General features: G+C 33.9%; 1 protein-coding gene across 3 annotated transcripts in view; it reads left to right on the forward strand.

The window, feature by feature from the left end:
- The window catches only part of CCDC102B (coiled-coil domain containing 102B), a 365,304-nt gene extending 354,082 nt beyond the window's left edge, over window positions 1–11,222 (forward strand). For all 3 annotated transcript variants that reach the window (XM_011944077.1, XM_011944078.1, XM_011944079.1), the window contains one exon: window positions 10,060–11,222. In XM_011944077.1, the coding sequence (XP_011799467.1) occupies window positions 10,060–10,167 (108 nt within the window). In that variant the 3' untranslated portion in view covers window positions 10,168–11,222. The remainder of the gene's footprint in view (window positions 1–10,059) is intronic.
- The last annotated feature ends 1,702 nt before the right edge of the window (window positions 11,223–12,924 follow it).

Consider the following 12,924-nt stretch of genomic DNA (forward strand, 5'->3'; position numbering starts at 1 on the left):
ACCTCAGTTGAAAATGCAGAAATCACCAGTCTTCTGTGTCGCTCGCGCTGGGAGTTGGAGACTGGAGCTGTTCCTATTCGGCCATCTTGCTCCGCCCCGTTATTTTCGGAAGTTTATTCTTAAAAGAAATATGATGAGTAGTATTTATGAAATAAGCTTTTGAAAGAGATTTGAAAAGCAAAGCTTGAGAATAATGTATGTGGGCAATGATATGGAAATGCTGTTCCTATCCCTAATTAAGCCTGAAAGAGTTTTCTTAAAAGTTCTACAGTACATCCTGGTTGTTTTCAGATTTTATAATCACAGCATCACCTGAAGGAAGTGGAAATAAATTGCTTGAGAACTGCCCCTGAGATTTTAGTTCAGAATGTCTGCTAAGGGGTCCATGAAAGTAATTTTTTAAAAACATTTCCAGCTATTGCATTTAGTATGTGGCCAGCTTTTTAGAAAGAACAAGGGCAAAACCAAAAACAAAGCAAAAAATTATATTACCAATGCTACATTGAAAGAATGATTTAATGGTAAAAATCTATCTCCATAATTGAATATAAATCTTTTTACCTGTCACAAAGCAAGGCATCCTACTGACTGCAGGCTGGAGGTTAAGAGTTTGAGGTTGTGGAATCTAGCTGTCTGGTTCAAACACTAATGAACCATGATTCTACTTCTAATGAACATTGCTTCCAAAGACAATTAATTAACACAACATTCTCATTTTGCCACAATAACTTTGGTTCTTAATCACAGGACCATTGTGCAGATTAAATGAAAGCTTTGAAAACTGTGCCAAAGGCATAGTATGCTCTCAACATGTATTGTCGTCTAAAATGGCAAATGCATGTAATAGTTCTCCTGGGAAACCCTGTACATTTGCCAAATTCAACAAGTATTTTCCCTCTAGAGAAGCCAATATGAAATATTTCAAATGAATAACTCTGAGAAAAACTGATTGAAGGAAGACAGCTATGCTGAGGACCATTATTTCTGTGTTTTGATATTTATAGAGAGCTTCATTAGGATTTTAATAGTTAATTTACCTCTGCTGTGTGAGATAGTTGAACATTATTATTTCCTTTTTAAAATGAGGAAACTGAAGCTCACATGACTTCATAACTGTTTACATATGCAAAACAAAGGAACAGTAACAGTTGAGAACCACGTTTGGGATCTCTTCCTTAAGTGCCAATGAATCTCTCTAAATGATTGGTTCTGTTTTACTTTGTGTATATTGTATTAGGCAGCATGGGCTGCCATAATGAAATACCACAAATTGAGTAGCTTAAATAACAGGAATTTATTTTTTCACATTTCTGGAGTCTGTAAGTTCAGAGTCTCAAAGTACCAGCCAGGTTGGTCTCTCTTGAGGCCCCTCTTCTTGGTTTGCAGATTGCCGCCTTCTTACCGAGACCTTGCATCACCTTTTCTTGTTGTGTGTGCGCTCCTGTAATCTCTTTCTCTTCTTATTTGAATACCAGTCCTATTGCAATAGGATCCCGCTCTTACAACTTCATTTAGCCTTAATTACCTTCTTACTCTACTTCCAGATACAGTCACATTGGGGTTTAATGCTTCAATATATGAATTTAGGTTGGAGGAAACACAATTCAGTTTCTAAAACGTATCAATAGTAAGTTATTCATGAAGCATTCAATATATCAAAACATGACAAATGACAACAAAAATATAATTATGATAAAATGAATACAAATTTTCCAGTGGATAAAACATGTAATAAACTTAAATTACTAACATGTTAATCATTTCCTTTTGTGATAAAATGCTCTAAATATTATGGTTTTAAATGTATTATAACTATGTTCTTTACTAAATAATCAATAGACTGTTCATAAATACACGTTCTTAATACAAAAAAACAGAAATTATACTGAGGAATCATTTTTTAATTACTTTTACATTTTAAAAATAAATTTTACTTAACATATCATACTGTATTCAAACTCCAATGTCTTTAATAGTTGGACCAAAATATTTCCTTTTTATTTTTTACTTTTATTTTAGGTTTGATGGTACATGTGCAGGTTTCTTACACGGGTAAACTGCATGTCACAGGGGCATGGCATACAGATTACTTCATCACCCAGATAATAAGCATAGCACCCAATAGGTATTTTTTCTGATCCTCTCCCTCTTCCCACCCTCTACCCTCAAGTAGGTCCCAGTGTCTGTTGTTCCCCTGTTTGTGTCCATGTGCTCTTGTTGTTTAGCTCCCACTTATATGTGAGAACATGTGGTATTTGGTTTTCTGTTCCTGTGTTAGTTTGCTTAGAATAATGACCTCTAGCACAATCTATGTTGCTGCAAAGGACATAAACTCATTCTTTTTTATAGCTGCCTGGTGTCCCATGGTGTACGTGTACCACATTTTGTTTAGTCTACTGTTGATGGGCATATAAATTGATTGTCTTTGCTATTTTGAATAGTGCTGCAATGAACATATGCATGCTTATGTCTTTGTGGTAGAATGATTTATACTCCTTTGAGTATATACCCAACAATGGGATTGTTGGGTCAAACGGTAATTCTATTTTAAGTATTTGGAGGCATCACCACACTGCTTTCCCAGAGTGGCTGAACTAATTTACACTCCCACCCAAAATGTATAAGCATTCCCTATCCTCTGCAACCTCACCAGCATCTATTATGTTTTGACTGGTAAATAATAGCCATTGTGACTGGTATAAGATGGTATCTCATTGTGGTTTTTATTTGCATTTCTCTAATAATTAGGCTGAGCATTTTACAATATGCTTATGGGATGCATGAATGTCTTCTTTTGAGAACTGTCTGTTTATGTCCTTGGCCCACTTTTTAATATTGTTGTTTTCCTTTTGTAAATTTTTTAAGGTCCTTATGCATTCTGGATATTAGACCTTTGTCAGATGAATGGTTTGCAAAAACTTTCTCTCATTCTGTAGGTTGTCTGTTTACTCTTATGATACTTTATTTTGCTGTTCAGAAAGTCTTTAATTAGATCCCATTTGTCAATTTTTGCTTTTGTTGCGATTGCTTTTGGCATCATTGTCAGTGAAATATTTGCCAAGTCCTATGTACAGAATGGTATTTCCTAGGTTATATTCCAGGGCTTTTATAGTTTCCAGTTTTACATTTAAGTCTTTATAATTCATCTTGAGTTGATTTTTGTATATGGTATAAGAAAGGGGTCCAGTTTCAATCTTCTGTATATGGCTAGCCAGTTATCCCAGCATCATTTATTCAATAGGGAGTCCTTTTCCCATTGCTTGTTTTTGTCACTTTTGTTGAAGATCGGATAGTTATATGCATGTGCCATTATTTCTGGGATCTCTATTCTATTCCATTGGTCTATGTGTCTATTTTTGTATCAGTACCATGCTGTTTTGGTTACTGTAGCCTTGTGGTATAGTTTGAAGTTGGGTAATGTGATGTCTCCAGTTTTGTTCTTTTTGCTTAGAATTGCCTTGGCTATTTGGGCTCTTTTTGCAGAGACACAACAACAGCAAACAAAAACTTCAGGCCAATATGCTCAATGAACATAGATTCAAAAAGTCCTCAACAAAATAGTAGCAAACTGAATCCGCCATCATATCAAAAAGATAATGCACCACGATCAAGTAGGCTTTATCCCTGGGATGGCAATCAGTAAATGTGATTCATCACATGAAGAGAGCTAAGGACAAAAACCACATGATTATCTCAATAGATACTGAAAACACTTTCACTAAAATCCAATATTCCTTCGTGTTAAAAACCCTCAATAAACTAGGCATTGAAGGACCATGCTTCAAAATAATTAGAGCCATCTAAGATAAACCCACAACCAACATTATACTGAATGGGCAAAAGCCAGAAGCATTCCCTGTGAAAACCAGTACAAGACAAAGATGCCTTGTCTCACCACTCCTATTCAACATAGTATGAGAAGTCCTGACTAGAGCTATCAGGCAAGAGAGAAATAAAAGGCATCCAAATTGGACGAGAGAACGTCAAACTATCCCTGTTTGCAGATGACATGATTCTATATCTAAAAAAACCTCATCGTCTGTTCCCAAAAGCTCCTTGATCTGATAAACAACTTCAGCAAAGTTTCAGGATACAAAATCAATGTACAATAATCAGTAGCATTCTTAAACACCAACATCTGAGCCTAGAGTCATATAAGGCATGTAGTGCCATTCACAATAGGCCCCCAAAAGAATAAAATACCTAGGAATACAGCTAACCAGGGAGGTAAAAGATCTGTACAATGAGAGTTACACTGTTCAAATAAATCAGATATGAACAAACAAATGGAAAATAATTTCATGTTCATGGATAAGAAGAATCAATATTGCATAAATGGTCATACTGCCCAAAGCAACTTAGAGATTAAATGCTATTCCTATCAAACTACTAAAATGTTTCTTAAATATCTGATAATACATGTAAATTAACTTCCTAAATGTCATAGCCCACATTGATATTCAAATACTAAAATCTAAAATAATAGGGCAGAAGTTAAAAATTTATGAATCAAAGAAAAAGTTTAAAAGGAACATTTCTCATTCATCTATTAAATTATTTAGGAACTGTCCTAAGTACTGGCACTGTAATGCCAAATAAGTGTTTATTGTTTTTTGGTTTTTTTTTTTCCAGTAGGTATATAGGTGAGAAGATGAAAATGTAAAAGTAAGTTGAGGGTCCAGAATATTATTAGCCTATTACCTTATTGTATTTTTAATCTTGACCCTATAAAACAGAATGAAAATCTTTCTGAAAATAAATTTTTAATGAGGCATGAATGTTAAACATTCCGGTTTCTCCATAGAAAATGGAAACTAAGAAAAGTGAAATCAACAAATATGTGTGAGTTTGATACAAGGGGAAACTTCTATGGTAAGAAAGTAAACTTGTGCCATCTCTGTGAATTAGGAATTATAGATAGCAATGAAATGTGGCTATTACTGAAAAATGTCCAAATGCTTGAAATTCAGAAATAAGACTAAATATTATTTGGGAGTTCATTATGATATAAACAAAATGTTCATTCTGTAAGCATAAGTACTTGATGAGAAGAGTTTACAGAATACCATTTCTCCATCAGGGTACTGAAAAAAAAACTCCTCTCTGCCACACCCCTTAAATCTATATAATTCCTTCTAACATTTAAATTGATTTCACTTTAATAACGCTGGTATAGAGATCAATCAGTTGGGATCTGGTTATCTTTAACAGTGGTTTGACTTTGTATAGAGGAGGATTGGTATTTCTTGCAATTTTAATAAATACTGAAATTACTGGTTTATTCTATAGTGCCAAGGATCAGCAATCTACTTCAAGGGAAAAGCAAGATTTTTGTCTGTAAGCTGAATATGTGTGGAAAATTCCCCAACATTATAAAATATTCAATTGGAAGAATAAAGGTGCTAAAAATTACTGTGTGGGAGGGAGGAGAATAAAACCACACAAATCCACCCCCATGGAAGCCCCAGTAAGGCCAAGAAGAAAACAACCTGGCCACTTAGCAAATAAAACACTTCTTAAAATATTTTAATTTTTAACCTGGAAAAATACAATTAGTAGTACTCGAGGAAGATACTTTTTGTTGTGGATTTTTTTCCTAAAAAGAGCAGTTCAAATCCAAGACCTCTCAGCTTAGTTAGAGTATGTCAGGGTCCATTGCTTAAATTTTGCATTGCTTTTTTTTTTTTTTTTTTTTTTTTTGAGACCGAGTCTCACTCTGTTGCCCAGGCTGGAGTGCAGTGGCTCAATCTCGGCTCACTGCAAGCTCCGCCTCCCGAGTTCAAGCAATTTTCCTGCCTCAGCTCCTGAGTAGCTGGGATTACAGGCGCCCGCCACCATGCCCAGCTAATTTTTGTATTTTTAGTAGAGGTGAGGTTTCACTATGTTGGTTAGGCTGGTCTTGAACTCCTCACTTGAGTGATCCACCTGCCTCGGCCTCTGAAAGTGTTGATATTACAGGCATGAGCCACTGCGCACGGTCTTAAATTTGCATCTCTAAAACCCTGATATTGTCTATGAGCCAAGAGTTGAAGGAGCAAATTACAGACAGATTCATTGTAATTCAACTCACAATGTTTGCATATAATTTCAATTTGTTAGTATACAGGACAAAATAGCACTTCAATAAGATGAGATGCTCATGCATATCACCCTTGTTGAAAGCTTCTAAAACCTTGTGAATCTATCATTTCTGCTTTGTTTTAGTCATCACCTTAGATTAAGTGTTGTTCTTTCTATTTTTGCCTTGTGGGATATTCTGCCTTTAAGATGACTGCTGCACTTTAGATATTAAGTGCTCATTTTACTGCATTAACTTGCCTAGTCACGATAGTGCCTTCACGGTGTAGCCAAGAATCACTTATAATAGCAGTACCCATAATTACATTTCACATTAATTTTCATTGTCCTTCTACTAAAACAAGTTTAGGTTAGATAACATATGCTAAATGCTTTATATCCAGCACCACATAATGCAATCTGTAAATGTTATCTTATTTCATCTTCATAACATGACTATAAGCACAACCATTTTAAAGATGGAAAGTATTAGACTCTCTGTGGATATGAAACTTGCTCTGAGACACACATGGGAAAACTGTAATATGAACCCTAATTGATTTCAAAGCTTAAAGATATATTTCAAAATACAACGCAGCTTATCTTAAAATGCCTTATTTCAATCAGGAAAAAAAAAAAAAGGCTAATTTTTAGAAAACCAAGGAATGTTTACCTAGGTGTTAACTTTCAGTAAAACAAATGTTCAGTTAATAAGACTATTTATTTTAGAGACAGGGCCTTGCTCTGTCACTCAGGCTGGTGTACAGTGGCACAATCATAGCTCACCATAATCCTGAACTCCTGGGCCCAAGCCATCTTCCTGCCTCAGCTTACCAAGTAGCTGAGACTACAGGCATGTACCACCAGGCCTGGCTATTTTTATTTTTTCTTTAAGAAATGGGGTCCCACTACCTGGTCCAGGCAGGTCTTGAACTTGTGGCTTCAAGTAATCCTTCTGCCTCAGCCTCCCAAAGTGCTGAGATTATAGATGTGAGTCTCTTTTCCTGGCCTAATAAGGCAATTTACTTACTATACACATACAACAAAACTTATAAAATACATTTTTATTTTATGTTTTGGAAAAATAACTTTAAAATAATTTAATATCATAAGATATAAAATTCCTAAAACTAAATTTAATAAAATTAAATCTCCCAAGAAGAAACTTTGCAAGGCTTCTAAGGAGAAAATTATATATTTAGTTGAGAGGCCTTAAAGATGACCTAAGTAAAATTTAAAATACACTGTGTTTTGGGCAAAAGCATTAAATACTGAAATAATGTCAAATATACTTAAATTATCCCATAGAGTTAATGAAACTCCAGGTTAAATACAAATATAGTTCTTCATGAAATTTGCTATGCTGTTTTTGAAATTTATAAAGAATCAAGAATAATCAAGATATTTCTGAGGAAAAAGAACTGGGAAAAGGGATCTTTTACTATTGTATGTCAGAATTTATAATGAAAGCTATAGTAATTCAGGCAATGTGCAGGACCAAATAAATAATCCAAAAAAGGGAGGGTCTGCTATCAGACTTTATAAAAGAAACTATACATGAAATACACAGAATTTTGACATATGACAGATTTGATATGTCAGATCAATTGAGAGACATCTATTCAATATTTGCACTTATGTACCTTTCAAAATGTGTTTGTATAGGAAAACAATAAAATTGGATTTCTATCTCACGTAATGTGTAAATTAACTCCTGCTTGATCAAGAACATAAATGACAAGTGCAAAACATGAAAAAAAAATAGTGAAAATACACAATAACATTTTTCTATAGTTGGAGTACAAGTCCCAACTGTAAGAGAAAATATTGACGTATTTCATAATTTAATAAAAATAACTATGATTAAACCAAAGATCTCTTAAATGGAAAAAAAAAATTACAAACCTGCCAAAAATGCCTGGGACTCTTGTGACCAACAAAGGAATAATATTAACATTATAACATGAATATATACAGAAAAAAGAAATGGAAAAATACCAAAATAGAGTAATGAGCAAAAGGCCTGAATAAACATACAAAAGAAAAATATTAATCTAATAAAAATATAAAGAGGTATTATACATAATTATTGATCAGGGATTGATAAAAGTTTTCAAATGTCATATCAAGAGTTAATGAAAATGTGATGAAACTGGATCCCTTCTAACTATTTTATTGAGTTAAATTAGTAAACAATTTTAGGAGACATTTTGGTATTACCTTGTGAAATTTAGTATTATAACAAGTATAATCTGGTGATTCTACTGCTACACGTCTCAAGAGAAAAGTTTAACAAATGAAACACATCTATATCTATCTATCTTCTGTTATACACACACACACGTCATATATGTATATGTATGTATATGTATATATACATATATGTATATGGGTATATATATATGACGTGTGTGTGTGTATAACAGATGATAGTTGCACTTATGTACCTTTCAAAATGTGTTTGTATAGGAAAAAAATAAAATTGGATTTCTATATATAATATATAATTGTGTGTGTGCGCACGCATGTGTATCAACAATAGGGATATAATCTGAAAAGATCATTGTTAGGCAATTTTGTCTTTGTGTGAAGGTCATAGATTTAGATGGTATAGCCTGCTCCATTATATAGCTCCATTAAAATCCTATGTGACCACTACCTTATATGCATCCATTTTTAACCAGAAAGTCATTATGCAGTGCATTACTATGTATCTATCCAGTTGGCCCTCCATATCCATGGATTCCACATTATTGGAATCAACCAATCAACCACAAATCAAAAATATTTTTTAAAAATGCATCTGTACTGAACATGTACAGATTTTTGTCATTATTCCGTAAATAATACAACTAGTTATATACCATTTATATTTATTATATACTGTATTAGGTATTATAAGTAATCTAGAGACAATTTAACATAGAGGAGGATATGCATAGAATATTGGCAAATACTATCCCATTTTATATTAGTGACTTGAGCATATGTGGATCTCGAAATCTGCAGAAGGTCTTGGAACCAATCTCCTATGGATACCAAGGGACCCAGTATATATGAATGTTCAGAGCATCACAAGGCTGGAGACAATGTAAATACTCATGGAAAGAAGGGTAGGTGTATATGTCATGGCATATTAATACAGTGCTATAATACAGGGAGGACAAAGACACCACAGAGGAAACATTACTACAGACAAGTCTTAGCCATCGGATTTAAAAAGCAAGAATATTACATATAGCATGAAATACCTTTTTTAATTAAAGCAATTAAAATGATACATTTTCATTAATATATAAATATATTTCGCATATATATATATACACTTAGCATATGTATATGTGAATATGTATACACACAAGTGTATTTTGTTCAAAGCCATGGGAATAAAACACACAAGTTATAGTTCAGTGACTTATAGCTAGGGGAGGCAAGAGTGGAAATGAGAGAAGAGTGGCTACATAGAAAGGATTTTGTCAGATATTTCAGAGATCATTTTGAGGTTTGTTTTATTACTGAATATGTATGTTAACTCTATTAAATGAATATTTTCATTTATTCATGCACATATACAAAAGAAACACATACACTACTGGTAAGTTACTGTCATACAAAAAACATACCTTATTTTTAAAGGTTTATTTTATTTCAACAATTTTTTTTTTCAGTAAGGGCTTTTCTTATTAAGATAGAGATAGAAAACTGTGTCTTATATAGAATGGATCCTCATGTTTTTTAATATAAATTTTATTTTTAAATTGACAAGTAAAATTTGTACATACTTATGATATACAACATGTTTTGCTAAATGTGTACGTTGTAGAATAGCTAATCAAGCTACTTAATATATGCACTATCTCAAATACTTACAGTTTTGTGGTGAGAAACAATCTATTCTCTTAGCAATTTTTAAGTATATGATAAGATATTATTTACTGTAGCCACCATGATGTACTATAGAACACCTGAGCCTAACTAAAGCATTTTCTACTTCGCTTTCAGCTTGATGATTCCCTGAATCAGATCCGTGAGCTCCAGAGGTCTCTGAATGAAGAGAGAGAAAGAAATGAAAACTTAGAGGCTGAACTCAGGCACTTGCAAAACTGGTAATTTTTTCACAAAATATGCTGAATTGAAGATTAGGGCCTTAAATAAAGACATTTCCATATCCTTTTCTTAAATATCAGTAAAATTATTTTTATTAACTAGACATATTAATGAAAAAATCTTAGACAATACACAAATTAATGGGCTTCTTGACTTCTTCTAATTTTTGCTTAATAGATACTGCATATTCTCAAAAAGACAATGTAAATGTCATTTAAAAATAACTTTAATTCTAAGATGTGTAAATATTTTGAAAGTCAAAAGGAGCTTTCAGAATACTTCTTACATAAAATCTGAAAGAGTTATAATATTGGCAAGAAAAAGTAAGTTGAAAACCATACAAGTTGCTGGTCATTAACAAGCGAATCACTGACTTTAAGTAAAAGTACTGGTTTGTTTAAGTAATTGGTAAACTTTTAAGTAGGTGTTTTTTGTCTATGTGGTGGAGATGGCAGATTGCATTAACAAAAATGAATCATTCTAGAGATGTAACAATACATTTCTTATATAATTTTATAAATCATTTCTAATTCTTTGTGTAAAACAGAAGTGAGCAGATGAATCAGAAAAAGTGTTTTGTATTTTAAAGTAACAGATAACCTGTGATTGAAGCTAAGACAGGTTATAAGCATCGTTGAGAAACTAAAAGGGCTTTTGACTCTTATCTGGATAGACATTTCTACAGTAAAATCATGGAAGGACATCAGCATTGCAAAGTAGTATCTAGGTAGAAATCAGGCCACAATTAAGGTGTGGTTTCCCTTTGAGTAGTGGGAGTAAAGAGAATTAGGAAATTGTGGTTATGTGAATATTTCTTTAAACTTCTATATACATTATAGTTTATTGCTTCATATTTATGTTTAGTTTTTAAGGTGAAATGTTTTCAACAAAAAGACACCTGTAATTTTCCATACCTATTTTCAACTGAAGGCAACTTGTAAGATTTAGCTCAGTCAATAACATACTGGTTTTACTCATCTCCCTCTCCATTGATTAGTCCAAAAAAAAATGAAATCTTACTAATTCATTACTGAGTAAAGACCACTTTTATCAGAGTCTCTCATTGTAAAAGGCTTTTTCATTCACTGAGTCTTTACTTTTTCCCTGTTTCTCTCCCAAACATGGGGGATTGTATGACTAGTAGGAACGCAGCCCTGGGGGGCAAAGGGCCTGACCTTCAAGTGCACACTGGTGTGTGTTTGCTAGGCTGTGCAGTAATGAAGTCCATTTTGTCACTGTGTACTCTTGCTGGGTTCTGATGCTGAAATGTGAACTTCCCTCTCTTTGCTTAACACTCCTCCTGTTGAACTGGATCCATTTCAACCCTTTCTGGTATGACCTCCTCTATCCCATCACATCCGCTATCAACCAACTGACTAAGCAATTCACCCAGATGGAGCCTTCAGGATGGGCCCAAAGTCAAGGTCTCATCTCAGTCACAGTCCCATATGAGAACAAAATACAGTTTGGAGAAGCTAAATATTAGGGTTCCCCTTGCCTGACCGTGTTTCTCTGCTTTTCTGTGGCTGTGCCCCAAGTGGGTGTGGGGCATCTGGCAAGGCATCTTCCTCTCAAGATCCTAAACGCAAGTGGAAAACAAATCTCCCTGCCACCATCCCTCATCATTAGACTTCTATAGTTTCTTGCATACAACACAATCTCTAGATAAAAGCACATAAAGGGGAAAATGGGGTTCTTTTCTGAAAGGTTTGCTCATCTGACAATCTCAGAAACCAAGAGGAATGGGTTTTTGTACTCTCACGTTGTATCATGTTCTCTTTTCTATTCTAGAGTTCCACTATTGTGATAGGCCAATGAGGCAACTACTCAATGCTCTCAGTACAGACTCATATTGATAACTACCCCTTCCAGGGCTGCTATGAACAAAGCATTGTCTAGATGTATCAGGTGTATTAACTCGTTTAATCTTCATAAGACATATATAATGGAGACAATTATTATCCTCATAAACCAGATGAGGAAGTTGAGATGTGATAGATTAAGTGGACAGGATTATGAAAGAACATACTAGAAAAAGACTAACCTTGATTCAAGGCTGAAGTTGCATAGTAAACATTTGGTTTGTACAGATAATGGCTTAAGAAAGATATTTGCTTCAATGATTTTCCTTCAAAATATTGGAAACTAAATATTATTTCAGTTATATCTTGGTGTGCCACAATCAATGCCAAAACTTAATGAAAACAACAATGATTTTCTATGATTGAAGATTCTGTGAGTTGGCTGTGGTCAGAATGGTGGTTCTTTTGCTGTATGTGATGTTGGCTGGGGTCACTCGAGGTTTCACTTTATGCTAATTAAATGGCTGCTGGTTCCCAAGAGGGTAGACGTGAATTTGAGCTTTACCCTGTAGGTGTCTGCTTGTCTCCTACTCATCCTTTATGCAGAATAAACGACCCTTTTGCCTTCTGAGTCTCTCTCTTCTCAGACATCCTGCCTACCATGGGGTGCTGGGGTAATAGAGGCCTGTTAATTTAGATAGATAGATAGATAGATAGATAGATAGATAGATAGATAGATAGATAATAGATAGGCAGGCAGATAGATAGATAGACAGACAGACAGACTGACTAGATAGAGATAGAGACAGACAGATGATCAATAGAGATTTTTTAAAAATTGTAACTGTGCTGAAAAACACATAGCTTTACCATCTTATGCTTTCTAAGTGTACAGCTCAGTAGTGTTTTGTTTTTTTTGTTTGTTTTTTTTTTATTATACTTTAAGTTCTAGGGTACA

The sequence above is a fragment of the Colobus angolensis genome, unplaced genomic scaffold, assembly GCF_000951035.1.
Source record: "Colobus angolensis palliatus isolate OR3802 unplaced genomic scaffold, Cang.pa_1.0 Scaffold225, whole genome shotgun sequence".
Classification (NCBI taxonomy): domain Eukaryota; kingdom Metazoa; phylum Chordata; class Mammalia; order Primates; family Cercopithecidae; genus Colobus; species Colobus angolensis.